Source organism: Lissotriton helveticus, chromosome 9 (assembly GCF_964261635.1).
Source record: "Lissotriton helveticus chromosome 9, aLisHel1.1, whole genome shotgun sequence".
NCBI lineage: Eukaryota > Metazoa > Chordata > Amphibia > Caudata > Salamandridae > Lissotriton > Lissotriton helveticus.
This window is the reverse complement of record NC_136070.1, coordinates 1076009909-1076037607: the sequence shown is the minus strand read 5'-3', so window position 1 is coordinate 1076037607 and position 27699 is coordinate 1076009909. Positions and strand designations below refer to the sequence as shown.

The 27699-nt window shown below is 46.0% G+C and overlaps 1 protein-coding gene across 2 annotated transcripts in view; it reads left to right on the top strand.

Annotated features, from left to right (window-relative positions):
- Positions 1-27699, top strand: part of TWF2 (twinfilin actin binding protein 2) — a 266779-nt gene that overhangs the window by 224819 nt on the left and 14261 nt on the right. For both annotated transcript variants that reach the window (XM_078661460.1, XM_078661461.1), the window contains one exon: positions 15083-15204. In XM_078661460.1, the coding sequence (XP_078517586.1) occupies positions 15083-15204 (122 nt within the window). The remainder of the gene's footprint in view (positions 1-15082; positions 15205-27699) is intronic.

The window sequence follows — 27699 nt, the reverse complement described above, 5'->3', positions numbered from 1 at the left end:
ATCAAGTGGCCAAGTGGTGCAACAGCAATGAAAATCAGTGACACTCGGTTTAAACCGGGTTAGCTGATTTTCATTCGGTAGTGTACTTTCGTTCAGAGTCGGTTTTAACCGAATTCCGGACAGCCTAGTCATAGTGCATGTTATAGTGTCCTTTAGAGAAGAGTCATCCCCTTTTTTCTGTATGCGCCTTTTTGATCAAACTCTTTACTCAGTCTTTGTAAAAATAAAAACACTATGTAAAGCATGACGCTGAGGGAACTAATAAATATCTCACTGACTGGCTAAACTTGCTCAACTACTGTGAGATGAAACGTATATCTTGCACATAAACCGTTGCATGAAAATATAGGGTAACCTACACCTTATGGATGACAACTCCCTGTGCCAGTGGGAATAAGAACAAACACCCACACTGGTTTGACGTAAAAAGTATTTGAGAGTGGACTCAGCAGAGCAGTTATTTTTCAGTATCCTCCCTAAATAGGCCTTCCACACCATCATGCCCCTTTTCAGGGAGAGTCCCAAAGCATGAGGGACCAGTCCCTCCTTTACAACTGGCTTACATGGCAATTGTAGGTGCTCCAAAAGGCTTTGTAATCTATATCAGGAACTGCTGAATCCCTGCTGGTCTCTTCAGTCTACTGTCCTGTTCTCATAGGCATTAATAACATATGTACTTAGCAGAGCCTGAGTGCATCTGGAAAGGCTAGGTATGAAATGATCTGGGTATTGGATTTTCCCGCACAGCAATAGTAAATGTAACCCCATTTGAGGTAACATCTTGTCCAATGCTCAGACATCTAAAACTCCTGCAGGAGACCAGACGTTACAGCTTAGCTAACTTGGCTGAGAGCTCTTTCCTGGACAGAAATACATTCTGCGACTAGGAAAGGGTTCATAACTGAAGTGCCATCCATAACTGGGCAGTCTTGGAAAGATGACCTGTGAGAATGCTGAATGGAATGCATTGATGGTCCTGTAAGCCATGCCAGTATCTGCTAAATCTGTAAAAAAAAAACATTGCTACTTAGACCAGATCTACCCCTTCTGATCCAGACATCTTTTTGGACACAAACTGGACCATTTCCTCAAAGCAAACCTGTATCGCTTAGTCCTAGTGGCCACCCAAACCCTTTGGATAAGGGCATCCAGTTGACTCAAAAGTCCAGGGATCCACCAACCACTCAGGTAGCCCTCCACGACATTCGGCAGAGGGTTCTTCCAAAACCAGTTAGAGTGAATGCGCTTGATCATCTGTCAGACAGTTCTTGGACTGGGGAGGAGTGATTGGAGAAACACACAAAATTTCCATTAGAACTGAAAAAACGATTTGAGCTTTTTAAGGCAGTTTTGTTTGAAGGCTATCCGTCTCCTTCCATATTCTTCAAAAAAGGCATGAACTTCTAAAGCCTCCAGGCCTTGGTGCCAGCTGGAATATTTCTGTAGCTAGCAGGAGAGGCATGAAGGAAAAAGGTCCATTTCAAAAGGCTCCCATCTGGTCACAAGGTAACTGAAGTTCACTTAGTCCAGCATCCAATCACTTGAGGCTCACGGATATTTGAAGTTCCAGTCTGCAACAACCTTCTTGGAACCTGGTAGGTATTCTGCCACCACTGAAATTTACCTTTCAAGTCAGAAGTAGTCCTTGGCCTTTTCTTCAAATACCTTTAGTGTAGTCCCGTCCAGGTGGTTGATGTAGCTAATTGCTAAGATGTTTCTCATTCTGAGCAGGAGGGAAAGACTCACTAAGCCCCTTGTCAGACACATCACTGCGAATAACCCCACTAGTAGCTCTAGGCATTGATGTGTAACAGGAGGTCTTTTACACATCATTCTCTACCAGTGGAAATGCCTACCTTGCCCAGTGCTAACGGATACCGGGTGAGATGAAGGAGCCTGACATCTTGACTTCCTAATTCAAATCAAGAATAGTCCTAAAGGGGCCTGTGATGTCAAGCAGCTTACCTTAGAAGGAGGATGACTTTATCTGCCAAAAAGCAGTCCGAGGAGCTGTGCCCTAGATCAGGGGCTGAGTTAGACCCTCTTAGGGGCTTCACCCCCAAAGTCTAGCACCAAGGGTGACTGAAAATAGGTGTGTTCTTTGATCCAACTTTTCCCAGTGTTCTCATCCTCTTTGCTCTCTCATTAATGGTTAAAGTTGCTGCATTGTTTGCCTCCTGGTTGAATGGTAGGGAATATGGGGTACATGTATTCTTTAAAAAAGATATCCTGAAGACATTTAACGACAGCTGAGTGAGAAGGGTCATCAGTCTTCCATTTTGACTTACTTTTGAACGGTGCTGAATACCCCTTGAACCCTTGTGTCTAGAGGTCTCAAAGACCAAATGTGTCAATTTACTCCTTTAGAAAGGAGTTCCAGGCACGTAGCAGCACAAACTTAGTTATCTTCCCTCGGTCTGCAGTACCCCAGATACAGTGTGGATAGATGTCTTGGTAAAGGAGTCCTTGCCCCAGAACCAAGTGGTTACCTAATTTCCAATGTATATATTTATTTAAAACCTCAATTTAAGAGCACTTAATCATATCAAAATCTACAGGAGATAAAAACATATACAAAGCAATCTGCTAAATAGCGCAACAGTGTTTAAACACTACATTCTGTTACAAAGGGGAATCGGCAATTAATCAGATATATAAAAGTGTAAGTGCAAAGAGACAATAAAAATATGCGAATCAATCTAGGGTTTACTGCCTAAAAAACGTATACATCCCAAACAATTAAATAGCAGAAGAACGTTTTAGGGGGCAGGAATCCTTCTTAGTATAAACAGTCTGCCAACACACCTAATGTGAGAAAGTGCAGCGGGGCATTGCGGAACCATGCAATTTAGGCAGGGGTTAGCAGCAAACTACATCACGGTGCATGTACAAATCCTTAAAGGCTATCTGGTAAGGGTGATGCCTAGCGTAGTAAGCAGCTATCTCGGGTGAGGCCACACACTCCATAGAAATGGAGCTGCAGAGTTGACCACAAACATGTCATCTGGTTTAGTGCACAGCCCCATGGCTTGATTTACACATCTAATCCCAAAATTCTGAAAATAGGGCGAAGCCATCGCCGTCAAGCATAATTAAGGTTCCCAGTTTTCCATTTTTTACTGATTTTTTGCAGATAAGTACAGACCAAAAACGATGTGTTTTCTGTCGTATTTATTTTGCAATGCAGAAAAATACAGAAAATTGTGTTTCTTGTGGGTGACTCTCTATGCTGTCCTTCATGAATTCCAGGCCAACAGCGGAGCATGAAGACCGCATGGGGAGGTAGAAAATGGAATGAGATGTCCTTAAATACAGGCATAGCTTATCATATATGTGTATATAATGCTAATATGTACGTACCTGTGGGTGTAGTGTTTTGTTACTTTTGTCTTCCCAATTTGCTAAAAAGAAACTGGCCTCAAAGTATGAGTGCAAGTTTATCAGGTAAAATAATGTAGAAATATACTATTTTACAACTCCATTTACTCTCAAAACACAAAATAAATACTGATAAATACCAATAACGTGGGTAAAAAATAAATGTGGACAAATACAGCTAGAAGTGTTTATTTATTTTGAAAGTTTTGTGTAGCGTGAACAAGACCCTTGCTGGTATCAGAGCGCTTTAGAGGGCAAATATAGGTGCTAGACAAATAACTAAAAATACTATGAGTTATGTTCATACAGAAGTGGTAACAAATACAAACTATCACCTATCTTCTAAACTGTATAAATAGTTCAAGTGAATTTGACCAAGAGAATTGAATTCACTTCTTTTTTTTAAAAATGTCGTGGACGGGTTGAGTCTCTAAAAATAAATACCATAAAACCGGGAGCCCTAAGCATAATCATATTTGTTACAAAACAGAATAAAACAAGTTGCTTATCCCTCCAAAGCTACAATCATAGTGGACAAATCTATTAGCAAGCATATGAATTCATATGCAATAATCTCTGTCCAGTAAAATACCAGGCCGGAAATGTATGTACAATGTTCGCTTCAGGGTACAACACATCCAAGTATCCAGAGCACGGGGGAGGGGGGGTGGGAGAGATGCATAGGTGTTACTGAAGTAGTTGCTCGTAAAAAAACCTGGCGAACATTTGCATACCACCATAGCTCTGCCCCGTACTATGCAGCCACCACTGTCCTTTGTTTATATATTTGCAAGATGCCTCTAATGCTTCTGTCACTCACCTAATGCCTAAACTTTAAGACTGCACCTGCCATTTGTCTCCGAACGTATGTTGCCTTCTCTATTTGGCTGCCCCAATTAAATTTTTCTGAAAAGTTTCCAGGGGTACACCTTCAACCGAAGGCTTCCGCCTAAAACTGGGAGAGGGCCTCCGAATCCTACTCTATTTTGCTTCCATTAATAGTCAATGACCTCTTGAAGCAGTATTCCTCAAAACGTTTTAACACCAAAATCTTAAAAAAAGAACTGGATGTTACTCCAACTGGACCCCACAGTAGTAAAAATTATTGGAAAACATCCCATGATGACAGAACCAGGGCAAAAAACCTAAAGGATACATTAATCCATAGTAATTTCCAAGGAAAGAACATCAAAGGGAATCAATGGCTGAAAACGAAGGGCTTCGTGAAATGTTTTAGATGTAAGGTTTGCCAAATAGCAAAAGCAACAACTGAAGTGCGAATGGCAAACAATAAGATGTGGAATATCAAGGATCTAATAACCTGCAAGAGTCAATATGTGGTCTACGTCATAGTGCCCCTGCCATTTGAAATACATAGGGAGCACCATATGTGAACTAAAAAAGAGAATTTTAGAACATGTCGGAGCTACGGTCAACAAAGATCGAGGAAATGTAGTGGCAAAACCTATGGAGACCAACCACGATGGGAATTGGAAACTGCTAAAGTTCTATGCACTGGGGACAATAAAAACAAGCAACAGAGGGGGAAATGAGGAGAAAAAACTACGTGAAAGAGAATCACTGCAGATCATGAACTTGTGAACATACTCCATTCGGCCTGAATCAAAGTGAAGAGGTATATGTGCACCTGTAAATAGAACTGAAATGTAATAGAATGAGAAAACACTAGTTTACCTCTCTTATGGAAAGTTTTTTTGAATTTTTTGTTTTGTTTTGGAAGTTTTCACTATGCACTCAAATACACAAGACACTGTTTGTCACTGTTGCTCAGGAGGCATATAAATGATAAAGGGATAAGGTTTTTAAATTGACCAGATACGGAGGGTCCAAACTAAAAATACAAATAAGTGTGATCATGAGCAATAACCCACTGGAGGGTAAAAAATAAAAGATAATCTCTTAACTGGTCTAATGATGTAACTGGATAAATGCCCACTAGAGGGCAAGATAGAGAGGATAAATATCCCTGCAACTGGCCAAACTTTAAGAACCTGGGAGTGTCATAATCACGGATAATATACTATCTCTCTGTACCCTACATTGAAAAATTAATTATTGTTGCATTTAAAAATGTTTAGCCCCTTAGTATATATTTACACTGTTTTATTTATTTCACAAATTAATTTCACAAATCACGTACTTAATTAAAGGTATTCTTATACTACAGCTCCCAGAATGCAGGGGGACAGGGAACAAGAACAATGAACAGGATAATGCATCATGTGACTATTGAAAATGTTTTCATTGGCCCTTGTGACCCTTGACTGGGTAAATTGTGATCAAGTTCTCGGAGGAGAACGAAACGCGTTGGCGCATGTTTGATGAAATACCATTAAAGGATTGTTTAAAACACTGGGTCTGGGAGTGCAACCCTTTTTTCCTTGCTTCGAGGGATCTGGAAAATATATACACACATGTATATGAACACACACTAAGACATGCCTTTCACAATATATCACATAAACATTACACAATTTCATCCGGCAAATCATGGCTACTGCACCTAACAAAAACACAAACATATAGCATCCTCCAAATCATTTACCTGACATTAAATCACACACCGATTCCTAGTGATATTATATTCGTGCTCATAAAAGACAATATATATCAAGTTCATACCTTGAGCACATAAAGCATTGAGTGCGCCCACATTCATTAATAATATTATAAACCAGGTATTAGATACATCATAAAAGAGACCCAGAGGATATCTTATGTTTCTAGTTTGTTACAACAGATCAGGTTATCTTGCATCACATTATTAACACCTCTTTTGCATATCATCCTCCTTTCTGGAATTCGCAAATGGTGTGAAGCATTATAAGGTTGAGAGTTCCAATTCTGAACTAATTTACTCCCTTTATAAAATTTGTTTATTAAATGCAAAAACCAATAGAGCATCATAGTTAAAGTGAGCAAATATAAATCGTGACCTCCCACTCACTTTTATTCAGTTTATCCGATGAATCATCGTCCATAGTATAAATCAAGCTGTGGTCAAGTTTTCTGTTCCTCAGTAGGCCCTATAAGAACAGAATGTTGACAAAATAGGTCCTTAATTTCAATTTTAAAGCTAGTGTACAGCCGACAACTGTATATGAAATTACCCAGCATTCAAGTGCAAGACCAATTTCACTATAAACTTATATATCCAACAACCCAATAAGAAGTAAATAAAGAAAAGAGAAAAAGGCCAGTCTTTCCACTAACGTTCCCAGAGTTCTTGACATTAAGATAGATCAGCAAGTGCACCATTCCCAGAAACAGTATCCAGTGTGCTATGCATATTGCAAAGACTAACGTGAATCCCTTCCACGCGAAGCCTTCTCATGTACTGTTAATATCCCTATCCCTTATTTGTGTTAAAGACTGTCCAATCATATTGTCCCAAACTTCAAATGGCCCAATCATCCAACTACTCATAATCAAACTGAAGACTAACCACTCCTTTCTGACTAGAGAGGAAACCACTGACATTTAGGATCCGATTGGATGAAACCATCCCCCAGTGGTTAGGCACCAATGTGTCCAAATAGACTTAAAAGTCAGGAAAGATAAAAGAGATAGTTTTACAATCCAAAACTGACAAGAAAGGAAACTGTCTGCTTCACGTCTTGATTGAATGAAGGCTCATCCAATAGGAAGATCCAAATGCTCAAACTGTTTCTCAAGATAAGGTTACTTCAGTTGTAACTTATGGTGTAGAACGTTATTTATCTGAATTCCTTTAAGATCTCCAATCATAATTGAGAGTGAGGCCAAGATTGGTTGCTGCGTTGATCTTCACTCTACTTTGAATTCAGCTGGCTGTTTATTGATTTCGACTTGGTCTCTATTCAGTTATTCCTAGGTGAGCGGTATAGATAGTATTCTTGCTGTTTATAGCTGATTGAATTATTTATCTTGGGTGTCAAATTAAGGAGCTCAACATACAAGAATTTGCAGCAAGATGGCCTAGCCTCAGTTGCAAGAAGAAGTAAGCCATTTAGAGTCACATTGTATGATTAGATTATACAGATCACACTGTTCTACACTATCTTTTGAAAAAGATGATTAAGATGCACCTTTAAAATTAAGACACTGCTGTACCCGAGTCGCCATCAGCTTCCATTTTTCAAAGTAGTGATGCCTAGTTGGAGGCGTGCACTGTCTCCTCTGTGATACCAAAATTGAATCACTTTAATAGATTTTTTTTGGGCAGCAGCCAGCTTAACATTGTTAGAAATTCACTTTATTACACCAGTTAATGCAAGTGAAGCTGATTTTATGTAGAAGAGCAGGAACAACTGTGAAATAATGCAGATGTCACAATAGTTTTAAATTATTTTATCTTTCAAGTAAACATTTTGTGATTTTCATTTTTTATCTATATATTTTCACTGTTTATAAAGTATGTATGGCAACGGGGGGCGCTAGAGGGCGCGCTTACGGAATGGCTGCCTAGACGTGCAGCTCCCGTTCCTTGGCGCATGATCCTTCTCTTATCCTGCGCCACGGGGTGATAAATCATCCCACGAAGATTAGATCCTGACTCCTGCATTGTTCCCCGCACTCGTTCCAAATCTGGCGGCTCTGAGTGCTCCGGAACCGGAGATACGGAGGTTTGAAGATTGACCGGCCCTGTCACTGGAGCTCGGGCAGGCGCCGGAACGGCTGCTGTATTAACGCGACCCTGGGGATCGCCACGAGTCTGCGGGCCGCGCCTCGCCGCCACGGCCTAAGATCCTGCTGGGAAGACATGCGGCGCTCATCGTGAGGGTAGGAGACGACTGGCTGCCCTACCCTGTGCTGCGTCCCCCCCCCCCCCCTTCCCACCGCTGGTGGCCCCTGGTTTAGTGGTGCCTGGGGGGGGTTGATTCCCCCGTGCTGGACGGGGCTGCGGCCTGCCTGGGCTGTTTCCCGCCCCGCCACTGTACCTGGCCGGCGCGACGGATCTCGGCGGTCCTGCAGGGTCCGAGGCCTGACCCCACCGCGCTGGGACTTACCTCTGCCCCGTGCTCCCTGCTGACGGGCTCCTACGCCGGGGCCGGACCTGAAGATACTGTCGGTGCGGGGGCTTGCTGTGTCTCCCTCCTGAGCGTGGGCCCTGGATTGCCCCCCTGCGTGGCGGTCCCCGGGGGGGCTCTCTCCTCTCGCTGTTGGCCGCTGCTGTCTGTCCTACTGGCCTGGATCCTCTTGCACTGGACCCGCCCCGGGCCCTGAGGCCTGGGTCCCACGCCGGCGACGCTGGTGTCCCCTGCGTGCTCCTGCGACCACTATCGCTTCTTTGGAGCCTGAGAGGGCGCAGGCTGGCGGAGTTTGTCACCGTCTCTCCTGTACTATCTGACTGAGGTGTACTGCGGTGGGGCCGTCCTGCCCCTCTCGACTGACCACTCCTTCACCGGTCCATTGAATTGCCCTGCTACTGACCGCCCGTATCTGTGGCCTGTCGCTGGCAGCTGCCATGGGGCGCCCTGAACACCGCCAGCCCAAACTGAGTTTTGACACTGCTCGCAGGGGCGCTAAGTCGACGCCGCTGAACCCGGGGCCTAGCACGTCTTCTCCACAACCCACCCCCCCCCCACCCCCGGCCCCTGCGGCGGACCTCACGAGTCTGATCCAAGAAATGCGACAAGGCTTTGCCACTGTCGTGGAAAAAGTAGATGGAGTAACGGCTCGGCTGGATGCCCTTGTGCACAAGGTTGACCGCCATGAGGAACGCATCACAACTGCGGAGCAGCGGATTTCCGACAACTTGGACTCCACCGCAGCCCATACGTCGCAATTGGCCAGGATGGACAATTTGCTTCGTGTCATAGCGGCGAAGAACGAAGATTTGGAGGCGCGCAGTCGCCGCAACAACATCCGCATAACGAATGTTCCGGAATCCACAGCCACAGGCAGAATGGAGCTGTACGTGGAAAAGTTGCTTAAGGGTTCCATAGGAGAGGACGCTTTTTCTCCTCAGTTCATAGTGGAGAGGGCCCACCGATCATTGGCGCCGATCCCCCAGCCTGGCTTACCTCCTAGGCCTATAATTGCAAGGCTATTGAACTATCGGGATCGCGACGCGGCCCTCCGGGCGGCCCGCACTCAACAGTCGCTGCAGTATAATGGGATCACTTTTTCAATATACCCTGATTTTACACCGATGGTCCAAGACGAGAGGCGCAAGTTTCTGCCCGTAAAGAAAAAGCTGCGAGAGGCCCAAATTGACTATGCCCTCCTGTATCCGGCGAAACTGCGAGTTACCCATCAGGGTAGGCAACGCTTTTTTACTAACCCGCAGAAAGCAGAAGATTTTTTAAAATCTGTGCGTACTGCGCGCAGGGGCGGGAATGTGCCAGCCGAGGACCTGGAGAACGCTGATATACCCCCTGGACAACAGGATAACTAACTGTACTTGCAGTATGTGTTGACAACGCCAGCCACGCCTGCTGTCTTTTCAGCAGCATGTGGGACTTCGATCGCTGGAGAGGTGGGAGGAAGATGGACATGCTTGGACACTGCACCCCCAGCGGTAATGTACGCCAAGGACCACTCCCTTGGTCTTAGTCTCCACCGAGGGTAGTACAGTACTGGAGCTAGGACCAGGTGGTGGCAGTTCGCACTCTATGCCTTACCCCTACTGGGTGCTCCCCATTACATGGTTGTGTTTTTTTGTTGCTGCTGTTGCGGCTGGAGGGGAGGTTGGGGAGGGACTAAGAGGGTGGGATTCATGGCTACCGGCATGTTTGGGATGCTGGGGTGGGTGGGGGGAGGTTGGGTTTTACGAGGCTGCTATTGCTCAGACTGTATCTTTCTCTGCTGGTATGGTGTTTCCTTGGGTTTTGGGCGGGATGGCTGTGGCCATGAGGCTGTGTCCTTTTGTGTGTTTTCACATATAGTCTTGCTGCATCTATGGCAGTATCGAATACAAGCGCAAGATTGACATGCGTGTCATGGAATGTCAGGGGTCTGAATAATGCTAGGAAATGCAGAAATATACTTGCTTATCTGAACAGACATCATGTACAAGTTGCTCTGTTGCAGGAGACACATCTGCCTGCTCAGGGTGATGCCACTTTTGGGTCAAAGTGGGCTAATGCCCGTGTTTTCTCCTCGTACTCGACTTATGCAAGGGGGGTTGCGGTGCTCATCTCCCGCGGAGTGCCGTTTCATCGTCTCGGAGAGGCGATGGACAGAGAAGGGCGTTATGCTTTACTGTGGGGAAGGATTGGCCGAGATGTCTATGTATTTGTATCTATGTACGCACCAAACGTTGATACTCCTGCCTTTTTCTCTACGCTATGGGGAAAGATTGTAGCTGTTGGGGCACGACATGTTGTATGGGGTGGAGACTTCAACCTCGCACTGGTGCCCCACATGGATAGGGCAGATGGTGTTAGCTCCTACAAGCCCAGGTCTAGAACGACATTGGAGGGAATCATAGAGGAGGGTGGGCTCTTGGATGCCTGGAGGCGCCTGCATACCCAGGGACGGGAGGGGACACACTTTACCTCATACACTGGAACATGGGCACGTCTCGACTATTTTCTAGTTGACAGGGAGGTTGCTGCAGAGTTGATAGGAGTAGAACACCTGCCTAGAACCTTTTCCGATCACAGCCCTGTGTCTATGCAGTTCAGCATTCCTGGGTGGGACGATCCACGACCTCAGTGGCGACTGCGTCCTGATATACTTCTGGACGCTGTCTTCCGCACTGAGCTGGGTGAGGAAATAGCAGATTTTTTCCCACGGAATAAAGGCTCGGTTGACTCTGTCGAGACCATCTGGGAGGCTTTTAAGGTCACCGTCCGGGGTTTCTGCATCTCCAAGAGTCACGGGGTACTGCGTGATATCCTACACTCCATAGCCACACTGGAGCGCAGCCTGCGAACTCTGGAACACCGCATGACCACAGATTCTGACCCGCGCTTACACGCCACCTTTAGGGAGACACTATCGGAGTTTGAGGAGGAAGCAGCCAGGGAGGCGAAATATCGGGGCAAACACTGGGTGGCTCGTAAGTATTGTGAGGGCGATAGGCCAGGAAAAGTGCTCGCTGCAATCACACGACCATCTCGGGTGCACAACACTATACTTGAGCTCGCTGGCGACGCCGGAACTATAGTCAGGGACCCGGCGGAAATACTATCCACCTTCACAATGCACTACTCTACACTGTATACTTCTACGGCAGTGGAACACACCCCATACACTGAATACCTTAACGAGGTGGCATTATGTTGGCTCAGTGATGGGAACAGGGAGTTTCTCGCGGCTCCTCTCGAGCTGGACGAGATCCGCGAGGCCATCATGTCCCTTCGGAATGGTAAAGCGCCGGGGCTCGATGGCTTACCGGCCGAATTTTATAAAACTTACATTGACATAATGGCACCGGTGCTCCGCGAAGTCTTCACGGAATCCCTAGCTGATGGGATACTCCCCCGCTCTATGCGCGAGGTGGTGATCACCTCCCTTCTGAAACCGGATAAAAACCCCACCACCTGTGAGTCGTACCGACCACTATCCCTCCTGAATTGCGATGTCAAGATCCTAGCTAAGGTCTTGGCCACCCGACTGTCGCTGCTCATGACCAGGTTGGTCCTGCCTGATCAATCTGGCTTTGTGGCGGGGAGATCTACGTCCCATAATCTTCGCACCCTCTTTGCCTTGCTTCGCACGGTTCACCCCGACATCCCTGTTGCAGCCGTGTTCCTGGATGCCACTAAGGCATTCGACTCGATCGAGTGGCCTTACCTCTTTTCGGTTCTAGCCAGCATGGGTTTCCCCAAATTGTTTATCTCTTGGGTTCGACTCCTGTATACCGACCCCACTGCTCGAGTGCTAATCAATGGCCGCCTGTCACTCCCTATTGCGCTTACCAGAGGCACCCGGCAGGGATGCCCGCTCTCTCCCTTACTGTTTGCCATCGCGGTTGAACCTCTAGCCTGTCGTTTACGGCAGCTACACCGGGAGGGGGCAGTGCTATGTCTGCAGCGGCAAATAGATGTGTCCCTATATGCGGATGACATCACACTATATGTTAAGCATCCTGAGACGCATCTCAATCCCCTGCTTAGAGAATTCATAATGTTCGGAGGGGTATCAGGTGTCCACATCAATTGGGCAAAGTCGCAGTTTTTTCCCCTCACTGATGCAGTACAGGTCTTCCCTCTCGATTACCCATTAGAGTGGTGTAGCGATGACCTTAAATACCTGGGGATTCGTGTCTCTCGCGATAGAGAGGAGACGTTACGTGCCAACTATGGAGTGGCCATGACCAAATTAGCTGCTTCAGTAGACAGGTGGATCACTCTGCCACTCTCCATGGCGGGTAGAGCCTCACTCATTAAAATGGTGATCTTACCTCGCTTCCTGTATCTATTCCTTAATATCCCCTATTACCCTGGCGCTTTTTTCTTTAGAACGCTTCGCACGGAACTGCGCAGGCTTTTCTGGGGTGGCAAATCCCCCCGCTTAAAATGGTCAACGCTGACCCTCCCCTACGATAGAGGTGGCTTTGACGTCCCTGATTTCGAAACTTACTACCAATGTGCACAGGCACACTTTGCCTACCATTGGATAGCTCCAACCCCTTTCATGCCGCACGTAGCGGTAGAGGACTGGATCGTACACCCTATACCACTCAATGGCCTACTGTACTGTCCCGAGACTTCCATTACCACTGCGAACACCTCGGTTTCCTGCACGTTGGACGCATGGCGCCGCATTGCTAAACACCTGTCATGCTCACTTCCCTACTCTCCTAAATTGCCGCTTTCTTACCACCCACAACTGTCTCTCTTGTCGGAACGTGGTTTCCGTCACCTGTGTGACAAATTACTCATTGCCTGTTGGGGCGACCTGTTCCATGAGGGTAGTTTCAAGACTGAAGAAGTGTTTTTCAAGGCGCAGTCGCGCACCTGCCTTGAACTCTTTTACTACATTCGGTTGCGTGCGGGGATGCGGGACATCTTGCCTGATTATCCCAATGAACCTGATACCCTAGCGCCACTGCACTTCCTGCTGGGGTCACAAGATGGGACCCATTTGGTCTCCGGTCTTTACCGCCAAATCCGCGTAGCTGCCCCTGAGCCGGAATCTAGTGCTAGGTTGCGCTGGTCGGATGAGCTTGTCATCGACATTACTGATGAGCAGTGGAAATACTGCTGCACGCTCACCTCTCGTGTATCTGCTAGCAGCAGATTGAAAATCATTCACTACAAATTCCTTCAGAGAATATATTATACTCCGGCTCGGAAATACAGGTTTGGTTTGGCTGACAGCGACCGCTGTGACCGCTGCCGTGCTGACCACGCTGATTTCCTGCACCTGGCATGGGACTGTCCTCAGGTTGCTCATTATTGGCAGTTGATTGTGGGGGCTATTGCGGAGATGGTGGGTGAGGCGGTTCCCGCTGACCCCTTGGTTGCCATACTCGGTTATACGATGCAGATACCTAAAGGATGCCGTAAATTTGTTGACACCGCCTTGCTCTTAGCCAAGCGACGTGTTGCTTGCCGCTGGGGCAGAGGCAGAGCCCCTAAGTTTAAGGACTGGCTCACGGATTTGACATATTGCCAAGATCAGCACACCACGTTTGCCGAACTGGTGCCTCTCTCCTGCAGGCCCAGGGATATCTGGGAGCCTCTAACGCATTATCTGCTCACGCGCCCGGACGGCGATGCACGCTCAGACGACCTGCCTCCCCCCCCTCAACGTTCTGCTGTCCCTCTTGGATCGCAGCCCCTTGCCTCCTCCTGCGACATCTGACTCTCTCCGTCCACACCCGCTCTCATGCCCCTGCAGTGTCCTGCACGAACTAGGCCGCCCAGGCGTGGCCTGACCCACACCCCCCCCCTCCACTTTGGACATGACTATTCTCTCCTTTCTGCATCTACAGCCCGTTTCACGATCTTACTAGGTGATACCCCGTTGTCTGCTTTACGTCCGTGGGACGCACCTTTGCAAGCTTCTGCCACACTAGGATAGCATACCCAGACATCATTTCCGCCATGGGCTACGGTCTGCCTGACCCACCTTGCTGCACCACTCATTATTTGCACTTTAGTACAGTCGCAATCGGCCTCGTAGTTCTAATCTGAGTTGGGAAGTTTTGGGTTCTTGTTTTTTAACTACCAATATTAAGGTGAGGAACCTCATCTTTTTTGACCACAAAACCCTGTTCAACTGCTGCTTATCCTTTGCTTGTCCTACTCCCCGGACTGCTGAATCAGTATCATGTAAGTCTTTTTTATACGCCGCCGGGCCCCCGGGATGCCGGCTACTGGGCTGTGTACTGTTCGTAAATTTTGCTGCCGGCCTCCGGGTTGTAGGCGAACCAAGCTGTGTATCATATTCTGTATACTCCAATAAAGCAGGTTGAACTCAAAAAAAAAAAAAAAAAAAAAAAAAAAGTATGTATGGCAACAAATTTGAATAAAAGTTCCTTTAATTAGAAAGAAAAATCATATACGAGAATAGACTAGTACATTTGGCATTGGGTCAAATATCGAGCTTACAAGGATTTTGTCCGGATGGTGAGTGTTTAGTTAATGTAACAACCTAAATTATCATTAGGGCACAAAAATTGGGGGTTACCTTGAAGACTATACTTTGGTATTCCTACAACGCGAATAGACTTTTGGGGGCTTAGGCCAAGTCAAATGATTGTTGAATTGCTTACCTATTTGATGTTTACCTTTGTTTCTTTCAGTGTTTATTTACTCCATGCCAGGATACAAGTGCAGCATCAAAGAGCGGATGCTATATTCCAGCTGCAAGAACCGCTTGCTTGACTCTGTGGAACAAGACTTGCAGCTGGAGATTGCAAAGAAGGTGATTTTCATTTGTCAGTGGTTGAACTTTGTCACAGATGCCTTTTCTTTTCATTTATTTTATGTATGTTTCAATAATTTTTCTTTACATTTTCAAATACCTTGATGAACACAGAGACCCCTCGAGTTCAGCCTTCCAAATTAAATTACGACCCTCTCTCCACAACATCTTCATCCCTCTCCTCTCAGAAACTGAGAACATTATGCCATCATCTTGTATGCTGCTGCACCGACTCCATAATATAGCCTTATAGTCCGCCGTAGCCGTCTATACCGGCTATTAAAGGACCACTGCAGCGTTAAAGTCCAGAGCCGAAGGCGAGGGACTTTAACAAAGCAGCGGGACTCTAATTGTCGGTGTAGCCCTGCTACGAAGGGCTATAAGGCTATAAGGCTATTAGAACATTCTGCCACTAGAGGGCAGAATGTTCTAACACATAAAACAAAGCCTTCAAGGAGCGTGAGGGGATTGAAATCCCCTCTGGCTTCCTGAAGCCTTTGTTCACAGCCAGAGCTGTGAACAAAGAAACATTGGAATGTTGGAGCTCTGGCTTATACCAGCCATTATAAGCCCGGAGCACTCCATTGTTTTCAATGGAGCTATCAACATTCCAATGTTCTAATTCTCCATAAGATTATCCTTTTAAATCCCAGTTTTCTATAGTTTCAGCTGGCACATTGCTTCACTAGAAACTCTAGAATGCCGTGGTCATGTCTTTGCCTAAACTTTCTAGATGTCCAACAGAAGGGCCCATTGTGTCTTAAACTTCTTGCCATTACCTGTAGTCCAACAAGCAATGGTTTATATAGCCATCCTTTGCTATATACATTGTAGCCATTATCGTTCATGGGTATCATGCTTTTATCTCCCAAACTTAGCAAGAGTCTGCGTTTCATTCAGAAGCAATTGTGTTATCAACATTCCCCTTTGGGAGAACAAGTGTAACTGCCTCAGGACCAAGACGCATACACAAATCTCTTCTGTCGCAAAACTAAAGATTCCTTCCAATACTTGAAATATTTCTTCTCAGAAATTCTTCTTTGCATTTATTAACTTTGTTTTATCCTGACCACATAAGAGTTATACAGCTGGTACCATCAAAGAAAACTTTTTTTTTTCTCTTTAAAAGCTCAACATAAACGCACAATTGTAAAATGAAGTGTTAAGACTAGAAATTATTTTTCATCTGATTTTAATCTATATTTATTAAGTAGAAAGAAAGGGTGCCAAACTTTTGGAAAATAGATTAGGCCAATACTTAAGGTGAAGCAGGAAAATTGGCATGTTTAAATATGAAATGAAAAAAGGGAGCTTGAATTGGGTGCCACCGTAGGACGTGTGATGTGTTCAGTGAGATATCTAAGTATAAAAATACTTGTCAACAAGCAGAGAATACCCATGTCAGACATCGAGAAAGGTCCATTTAAAGCTGTTTAGGACCAGCATTGTAGCCAGTTGAAGAAATGAGAATAGTAGAATAAAAATCCATTTTAACTTTTTGGAAAATGTGTAAGTAACTGACTAATTCTTAAAGGTCGATACGAGAAGATATTACTGAATGTGTGGCAGCCATAGACCTAAAGGATATGAGCGTGGCGATAGAGACAATTGTGCACAAGCCTGAGGATGAGAACTCTAGTACAGCAGTGTAGCTCACCTCATTTTTATGGAAAAGAGGGTTTCTGTAGTTGTGTGTAATACTGTGGCAGTGTACTTAAGGCATAAAGCATTGCTGAGGAGGGAGTGAAAATCACTGAAATAGAAGTGAAGCAACAGGCAGATGATTGCTACCTGGACTCCTGTGGCCCTTGAAGGTAGACTAGAGCTACTCATCTGGCAACAGAAAATATTAAAGTCCTAGGTTTTCCAGATTACTTAGTAAATAATTCAGTTTTGAAAGTTGATGGGAAGTTATTAGCTGAGCAGCTAACACCGGAAAACTGTAACTCGTGTGCGTGTTTCAGATGATTTGTAGATTACCAGCAAGAGCATCTTTCAGCTCAAGCACAGGAGGTAGTGGTTAGAGTGGTGACCATTACCAATTCCTGCTCTGCGTGACCCTCTACTTTAGAAAACTGCAACCATGTAGCACAATCTCCCTGTCAAGGGGCGGAGAGTTGTTCTGTTTGCTGAGTTATATGCAGGGACTCTGGCATGTATGATGGTTATCCAGGCTGTGCAAACAGAGCTTGTAAGGGTAGGAGATTCATCGCCCCTATTTTGTATCTGCCATGCATTAACGTGACATGGGATGGCAAGAAGTTCATATTTACACAGGTGTAAGCCACAAGATTCTTTCTGGAATCTATGAACACAAACACCATGATGTTAGAAGTGGGTTAGTGGATATGTGAGCACCGGAGGGACTATTTGATCAGACAATGCCCGTTCCTCCCGTTTGGCACCTGTAGGCATGTGGTGTTGGAGAAATGAAGATTAATTTGATGAGAGGCCTCTTTCTGGGGGGGTGCCACAGTTGTGGGGATGATTCCTCCCACGTACATCTTTGTTCTCCTTCTGTCCATGTTAGATGTGTCCCTTTTGACTCGAATCTTTTCGAAATTGTTTCATATGCACATACAGTATGGAATTTCTTTGTTTTCCCACTTCTCCGCACCTTCTCCTTACTTCTCTTCTTTTCCTGTTCTTTTCCTTTCAGCATTTGATCATGGTATATTTTTAGTTGGCATGGCACTTTATTTGGAAAATTTTGAGTGATGAAGTATGTTTTAGGTTTTTTTGAACTGCGCACTGAAAATTTGCTACGTTGCTGGATATGCTGTAATTGATTTGCTCACTCTTTTGTACCGAGTAAGAATGATGTACACATAAGACAGTTGCAGTGCACTGTTCGTTGGTACTAATAAATGAGTGAAAGGGTGTTTATTAGCACTCCTAATACAAATTGCATTTTATTTTGCCACATTTATCTTCAGAAGCATAGTATATATGCAGATATGCCACTTGTAAAGTTCTACTTCTTAGCATTGTTGAATGTGAAGAAGAGCGATGATTCAGAAGAGGCGGAACTTTGTGTGGGTGCTGATGACCCCCCCCCCCCCCAACAGTGGTAATAAATTGCATTTTTGATTAATACTTCTAATCAGAGATTGCTCACCTTTAGAAGATCCACAGGCACATAACTGATCTGGCAGATTTAAAACCGCATTGCTCCCGCGTGCTGGTAGGTGGTGTCATGCAGCTCCGTGCTGACTTCGATCTGCCCCAGAAGAAGTGAACAGAGCTAGCTAAGGGCCACCACCATGCACTGATGTCAGTTCTTTTCTTTCTCACCAGTTGATGGCATATTTCTCAAATGCTTAATTTTTCCAGTGTTCAACAGCGCTATGTCTCGAGGGATTAATTCTTGTAGGGAACTCTAGGGACTAGTAACTATTGTCAAAAACTTATATCTGTGACAGATACCCACTAAGTGTGACTCTGGTGTTAGCGTTGGGGGCAGAATATCAAAGTCCTGCGAAGAGTGTGCCCTTATGAATCCAAAGGCGATTCAGGAACGCAAAACTGTACATTGTCGAACACTAAAGAAAATCAAGGAAGTTCTCCTTCCGCTTGAAGTAGAGGGCAGGAACTGGAACTTGTTTCAGCCTACACTTTTCAGGGCTCCTTTTTCTAATGCCAGGTATCTGCCAATTTTGGGATGTCCGCTTTCTTGACGTGTAAGAAGGAATACACCATTTGCTGTTTGAGCCTATGAATCCCTTAAACAAACGTGTATTCTTCCACTTGCTTTCAGAATTTACACATGCATCCCTGTATACTTCATGACGAGGCTTTACAATTGTAAGCCAAAACGTGTCAACCTTTCTCAGAGGAGTATGCAATGGGCACTAAAGCAAACGTGTACTCATTCTCCATATGATTATCCAAGGCCAAAAAAGCATTTATAGCCTTCTGCTCTTGTATGAATTACCCCAGGGTGCAAAATTAACACATGAGTTCTGTTCAGACCCTAACAATTGAATACAAGTACTGCCCGTTGGTTGGACACTACCCTAGACACTGGATTGAGTCCTTCCCTAGGCCTTTAATGGAAGAGAGTGCTTTCTTTGTTGTGTTGATGAGAGTGGGAACAGAGGTCTTAGACTTACATCTACCACCAGGTGAAAACTAATGTATTGACAGCAGTAGCGGCTGCTGTGCTAGAGTATTGGCGGTGGTGGGCTTGGGTGGATGACAGGAAGGTGAGCGGAGGGAAAGGAAACTATAGCAAACCTAAAAAAGAATATGAACTTACCTTCCGCCCGACTCTCTTCTCCATGTCCTTTCATATTGGAAAGCCGGGTCAGGATTGGCCTGGGCGCTGGGAATTTATGCTGCCAGCTGTTTCTAACCCAACACCGCAGCTGGGTTGGCGATAGTCAGTGGGCCTGTGTGTTTGGCTGGCCTGAGACAACGCAGCTGGGTTGGAGACCGCCTGAGACGGCCAGCCAAACACATATGCCCACTGACAGCAGTGCTGCCCACCTCTCACTCTCCTGACTGCCCGATACTCCAGCCCCCCCAATCAGGACGCAGCACGCACAAGTTGAAGAGTAAAATGATAGGAACTTGTGTTATTATCGTTTTGTTTTTCAACTTTTGATGGTGGCGGGGGGATGACGCTCCTCTGCCATAGCAGAGGAGCCGACACTGATTGACCGGCAACCAGGACAGACTTCCTCTGAACCTCTTCTACCATTCAGAGAAGCCCTTACTGACACCTTAATGGGCAAGAGGTCTAAGCCTTGTTCCTACCCAGAAGGGCACAGAGAGGTTGCCACAGACCTGAGCCAGGTGACCCTGACTTGTTGATACAACACCCTACGGCAGAGAGTTTGGTAGTACAGGCTTCCACTAGCAGGGTGAATGCCAACTCATTCCTGATACATCCACCAGACAGTCTTGAAAAGAATCGAAGTGTTCAGGGCACAAATGTTTTTCTCTGTCAGTATAGCCCAAGGTCAGTGAATGCTAGCTGTTTGCCGTGGAGATATTCACTTGATCTATGGAACATGTTGCCAACATCTTGCTAGCAGTCCCTGGGAAATTTTGATCCAAACCGGCTCAACCTGTTCAGGATGCTGCAAAATAGATCATTTGTTCTGAAGTGGACACTACATACTGCTTGGGCAGAGAACTCTGCACTAATGTGGTGCTTTGGCGGAACACTTGGATTAAATCGATGAGTTTCTTGAGTGATGTCCAAGCCTCTTTGATGCATATGTGTTTTGACGGGTCTCGCCTTTTGGTGATAAGGCTGATTTAGTGCTGGAGTTCTTTAAACAAAGCTGGGGCACCGGCTTATTCCTTAAATCTTTTACTCCGTCGAGACTGCACTGTCTGCTATTTCGCCCCTGTCATGGCTACTACAGAGGCGTGGCATATAAGCAAGGCCAAGACCCACTGCCTCCACAACAGGCACTCCGGTTATTTCGTGGTGGGGACCTGGTAAACCACCTCTAGGCCAAAATGGACAGCAAACTACCCAGGCCCACCCCGGTCGGCATCACCCTCCAAGTTCATTTAGTTTGCACTTGGCACACAATCACCCATTATGAGGCAGGATTAAACGTTTTTGCCAAGGGTGGCAAACAATAATATCTGACAGGTGGGTCCAAAGAAGGGCACTGATCTTCGTACTATATTATGATTTCTGCCATTTGAACAGCTTGCGAAAGGGCAAATTCAAGATGCTCCGGTTAACCCAGTTTCTGGTGCGGTTTGCCCTGGATCCTGGCAACTAGATAGTAGCTTTGGACTTTCAGGACGCTCATTTTTACGTTTACGTACTTCAGTCCCACGCATGCTACTTGATGATCCGGGTAGGCAGGACTATTTTCAATTTACTGTGCTCCCCTTCTGCCTCACCAGTGCCTCTTGGGTGTTAATGAATGTTATGGTTGAGGTGTTTGCAGCATATCATCTGAGGTTGGAAATTTCAGTTTCAGCACAAGGAATCTTCAAGCAATGGGTAGGAACCCTGCTTAGATCTTTTTGCCACCTTCAAATGCCCACCTTCAAACCTTTTGCCTGCTGGCGTTTCCTAGACATTTCACTTCTCAGAGATTCATTCCAGTTAAAGTGCAGCACTAGACTCTTGTGTGCCTTTCCACTGCTGCCCCTCCTTCTCAGACTTTTGAAGATCTGGAGCAACCAGGCTCTAGTTATCCTAGTGCCTCTGGAATGGGCAAGGAGACTGATATCCAAAGTTTCTAGCCATAAGAATCTGTCCTCCTATCAGCCAAACTCTTAAAGAGGATCACCTGTCACAGCAGCAGGCAAGGGACCTGCATCCAGGCCTCCATAATCTGCACCTTTACATGTGGAGATTGAGCGGTGTCAGTTGACTGTGTTGGTGGATTGTTTGTCTGCCCCAGCAAGGACTTGCTGTGGGCATCTATAAATGTTATTTCTCTGCGCTTTTGCCCATGTTGCATTTGCAGGTCCAAACGCCATTTTTCAAATCACCTGTTGTGCTGGTGTTTTTAAAAGGCTTGACACATACATTTCCCTTCAAACCCATTGTGATGCCAAAGTGTCAACTCTATTTGGCTCACACTTTCCTCTTGCACACTCCTTTGGAAATGGTGCACAGCTGTTATCTGCGTCTGTGAAATTCAAGCTCTCTCGATGCAGCTACTCTATGCCCCTTTCTTCCCCAGACAAAGTGGTGTTGAAGACCAGGGCAGCCTTTGTGTCCAAGAGTTTGACAACTTTTCATGCTTTGTAATCCATCAGTCTTGGACCGTTCTCTGCTCTGCCTCATCCCTCGAAAGAGGAGGAGATACCTTTTGTGCTGGACCCTAAAAGACACTTTAACTTTTACATCAATTTTACCAAAGGCCACCAGGTGGATGATTATGTTGTGGGGTTCTTGGGGTCAAAGAAAAGTGAGACGGTGCTGAAAAGGACACTGTCAAGGTGGATAGTCCTCTGCATTAATATCTGTTAAGCACAACCATGAAGCAGCTTCAGGAATGTGTAAGGGCCCGTTCGACTTGTGCTGTGACAACTAGCACTGAGTGCCTAATCTGGATTTCCGTCAGGCTGCCACAAGGGCATACTGTCTTGACAACCAGATCTGACGGGAAGGGCATTTTACTCGTTCAGTCCTGCAGGGCGTTTTGATCGGAGTCATTGCACAGACTCACCACATTAGTATCCATTCTAAAGGTGAGGAATCTGCGGTTAGAAGCATCCATCTAAATAACAAGTTACTTACCCTCGGTAAAGGCTCTTTCTGGTGGATACTTTAACCGCAGATTCCTTACTGACGCAACGTTCGGGGCTGATGTCAATATTTTCGTCAGCAGTACCTCTCTCTCACTGTGCTGCAACAACACTGGCCCCTCAAGCATCATTACCAGCACCAAGCCTGACATCTCGCATATCACAATAAATATAGCCCTTGTTGGAGCATGGGGCGCCCTGAGTTAAGTCTTGGACAGAGGCCTAACGTTTGCTGGAAGAACATGTATATTCTGACAGTACATGGGATATCCCAAGGGATTACACAGATGACAGTAGCACTTGAAGACACAAGTGGCTTAGGCTCATCACCAGAGATTGATGGTAATATTTTACCATCCTTACAGGTCTCAGACTTCCTGTTATTGAAACCAAACAACATCTTTTGACAGAGGTCCTATATCCACCCACACAATCTTCAGAACTTCTCCTTAATGAAGCCCTTTTGGACTGGTTACTGGCCATGCGGCTATAGTCCATATCGACTACAGCAGATTACCGGCACGAAGATGCCGATCAACTCCTGGCGTTCATACTTTTAGTCCACTCTTCTGCAGAGGGCTTGGTGATCAAAGCCTCCTGCACTATCAAGCCATTATTGGGAGCTTTCCCAACAGCCCTAGTGGAAAGTGAATCTAAAAAGCTGGAGGCTTCTAGCTGTTAATATTCCAAATGAGACCGGTCTATTGGGCGTTTTTACACATGCCCAATGGGACATGGCACAGCTAGTCATGCCCAATTTTCTGAACCACCAGTAGGGACATTTCACAAAGATGATACAAGATGGACATTACTTCTAGGCATATCATCCAATGTGACGTAGACGTTGCCGATTTTGTAGCCAGAACAGTGGAGTCTTTTGTATCTTTCCACTGTCTTGCATGGCTTCGTAGCTCATGATTTTCTCACAATGTCCAGAAAACCTTCCTGGATTTCAAAAACGTTCATCAGATCCAAGCTGTTCGAAGATAGCACTGACTCTACTCTGGAGAGATTCAAAGATAGCAGAGCTACAGCTAGGTCTCTGGGTCTCCAGGTGCCCCATAGGAACTACTGACAATTTTGCAAGTTTCGGGGCTTTGCGCAAGAGTTTATTTTTCACCAGAGGCAGTTCGGTCATCCCCATCAGCAGACGCACAACCAACCACACAAGCAGTACATGGACCAGGTAAGGTTAGAGGCTGTAGCAGACAGCCTCCTGCACCTTTTGTCCCAGCTCATCTGGGAGTAGCTTTAGTTCGACTGTGTCAGAGCATGTGAGATCAGTCGGAGGTCGGCTGTCCTTCTTAATACAGATCTGGAAGTCCAAAACTTTGGACCAGTGGGTCATTCAAATTTTAGAAAGGGAGTATGCCATACTCTTCCAACTGACCTTTTCTGAAGTTCATTCAATCAGAAGATCATCTCTGCACCCAGCAGCAGGAGCTGGCAGCCCTGCTACAGAAAGCAGCACTAGAGTTGGTGCCAGAGCAGGAAAATGAGCAAGGGTGATGCGCCCTAAACTTCCTGGTTCTCAAGAAGTACAGTGGCCTTTGTCCGATCCTGGCTCTCGTGGTCTTGACCCACTTCTTTCACAAGGAAAAGCACAAAATACTGTACCTGGCTTAGTTTCTTTTGGTGCTGGAAGTGGGAGACTGGATAGTGTCCTTCTACTTGCAGGATACGTATTTCTACATACCAATCCTGTGATTCGTGGTAGCATCCACTCACTACCAGTTCCCAGACCTCCCATTTGGATTGATATGTGTTCCTTGGGTCTCCTCCAATTGATGGCTGTGGTGGTAGTTGCCCATCTCGAGGATGAAAATCCAGATATTCCATTACATGGACTTCTTAAAGTGATGTCACTGCAGATAGTGTTGCGCCAGATTGAACTTAGAAGCATACCTGTTTGATCAGGGCTTTTCCGTCAGCATGCCCAAGTCACTGCTAGAGCCCTCTCCTTGCCTCGTGTACATAAAGGTAGTGCTAAATATAACATTGACCCTGGCGTCCTCTCCTCCACAGAGGATCTGGGGCATTCAGGATAGGATTACAGTGTTTCTTTAGTGGGCTCTGATTCTGCTTGGATATTGTCCTGGGACACTTACCTTCGGTCCAGCTGCTAGAGGTAGTGGATGATTTTTGTTCTGCTTGTTGTGATTCCACCAAATTGGTGTACTCTGGAAGGTGGAACAGATTTGGGGATCCCTTGAGGGCTACCTGTCAAGTATCGGATGGCAGAGCTGTGTGAGGATTGCAGACGCAGAGACACTGGAGACTCGTTCCAGGCTCGTAGAAGGAGCGCGTTTGGGCTCGGTCTCTCCGGATTCAAGGTAACGGGTCAGCACGATTCTGCCCACCCCCCGGTTATCTACCACACGACGGCGATCTCAGGGATACCCCTGCCTCCCCCCCTCCCGCTCTCATCGGAGGTAGTTGTCCGTGTACCTGTATGACCCTGTTATTTGGACCCACAAAAGACCTTTATTATGGATCATGGTGGGGGCTGGTTAACACCGACCTCTGGTGGGCATGCTCAGACTTAAAGATTTCTTTTCTGGCACGGGCCCCAACATTCCCTAACATGGGAAATTTCTCGGGTCTCTTTTCCACGTTAGCCAAAATGGCCGCAGCAGAACTTCAGTAGAAAGAAGAAAAAAAAAGGGACTTAAAGTAGAAAAAGGACTACCTCCCTGGAGTCACTGCTCAATGGCAATAGAAAGAGGTCTTCATTGCCCCCTCTACTGAGCTCAATGATAATAGAAAGAGGACTTCATTGCCTCCTCTACTGAGCTCTCAAAATGGCCGCAACAAATTTTTCATAGTCATAAGACTGCCTCTCTTGTCCTGAAATAGAAAAGGTCTACAATTGCTAGCTCTTCTCTAGCAATTCATCAATATAGACTTCCTGGACCATCTCACTTCTATTCACAACACAATCACTTTCACCCCACCTAGGTCAGCTTCTCTCTCAAACCTAGATGCAACAACCCAGTCAGGGCAGCATTACTCACTACCTTGCCACCCCTCCCCCCTGTAGGTCAACCCTGTTTAAAGACCCCCCTTTAAGGGCACACCCTGCTTAGACTGCCTCACGTCGGTCCATCCTCCGCCTTTTCTGTAACACCTACACTATGGAGCGCTCTGGCAAATGCACCTTCTCCATCAAATACCCCCCGCACCTCTCAAAAAAGCCAGCCAAAGGCTTCAAACACAACCTATTAAAATTTCATCCAGAAACCCCTATTTCTGACCCTTACTTCTCAATCAATAATGGGCCCATTAAGAATGACATAATTTTCTACACTAAAAGAAGAGCTCAATGGAGAAAATCCTTTAAGGTATCTAACCTGAAGAAAACAGCGCACGGTTTCGCCTTATCTATCCTCCCCTCCCTATTCTTCAACGCAGCTGCTACCATCAATATCTATCATAATGGTATCATCCTAATCCAATCCAATAACCATAACCTCAACTTGATCGACCACATTTTTCCGCTCATTAAAGAGTCACTCTTACACATCCCTCATCTCCATCCACTCACGCTGATATCTTCAACTCACATCCAGCTCTCGAAGTTAATCAGAACTTCCAGACTCCATCTCCCTTGACATTACCTTCTAAACTCACCGACTACCCACCCAACAACGCTCTCCACCTTACTACCACCTCACGTAGTATCACCACCAATTCACTCACCTTCACTCCTCACCATGCACTTTCGCCCCCACCATCCCCACTCACCTCTAATCCCAGCACCCCACCTCGGCTTAACAGCCTCCCCAACTCCCCATTGGATCCCACCTTCCGCCCTCACCCTACACTTTCGGCCCCACCTTCCCCCATCATCTTCACTCCCAGCACGTCACCTCAGATTAACAGCCCCTCTAATTCACCTTTGGATCCCAGCTTAGACACCCCCCTTACCACTCATCCTGATCTCCAGATCTCACCCTCCCTCCCCACCTCTAACCACAGCTCCCCCCTATGGCCCATCTTTTACATCCACTGCTCTGGACACTCCCGTACCTTTAGAAACCACTACACAGTCTACTCCCTTTGTCCAACCATCCAATATTGAAACCATCACACCTGACACCAGACTTGACTTAATATTATCAGCCCTTCAACAGGTCAAATCGGACATCCGAACCCTTCACGACCTAATTGTACTACAATCCAAGTCCTCCTGCTTTAAACAGGATGACAACCCGTCTCCACCCCCCAAGATCAATAACCGCATCCGAAATCTTCCGGCAAACTTCCAAGCTCATGGTTCCCCACGTTGGAGCACAGTCCCACACCCTAATGCCATCTCCCGCCCTATCAGGGGACTAAACTTGGTATCTGACTCAGATCTAGTGGCCCTCCTACGTTCGTACGATCAGCCCCACACCCAGCTGAGCACGGGACTTGTGGTTAGTCCAGTTAGCCCCCTTAAAGACTTCCGAATACAATCCATCCCGATCAACACTCGTAGAGCCACCAGATTAAATTCCAGAGGCATTGTTGAAAATAACCTCACCAGAATTCCCATCATTGCCGAACCCACCTCAATACTCTCCCAGCCACCCCATAGCTGTATCCTCCTAAACTGCAGGTTCGCCTCTAGACATGCAGCAGATATAGCTAACCTAATTATCATAAACAGACCTGACATAAGGATCCTAACAGAAACCTGGCTAAAGGAAACCTCTACTCCCATCATGGACATTCTGCTACCCCCTAACTATGACATCACCAGACTAGACAGAACAGACAGGCTAGGCGGTGGGATAGCTTGCATTTACCAGATCTGCTTAAAAGTGACCAACACCAATGCCCCGGCTCTATCATGTCATTTCATTCCAAGTCTTGGAAACCATTAAACGACTCCCTACTCAACCCCTGAGAACTAAGATCTGGAATAGAAACCTGAAAAACATTGGATCTGATATTGCAGCCTTAGCTAACTCAAACCCTCTTAGTCCCCCGGAAGACATAACTGATGTACAGGGGCTGACAAATCATTACTTTCACTCCATAAACAACCCCCTAGACAAAATTGCCCCATTGCAACTGAAAAGAAGCTCCTCAAAAGACTCTAAACCATTGTACGATGGGAGGCTAAATGATGACAGAGGCTCTCTTAGAGTAATTGAAGGTCGCTGGGGAGCTACACCCTCTACTGACCACCTCAAACTTCTAAGAAAATCTATTAACTCATACTTTAGAAAAATCGAGACAGCTCATCATTGCCCCTAGCTGTCTCCCCAGCTAATG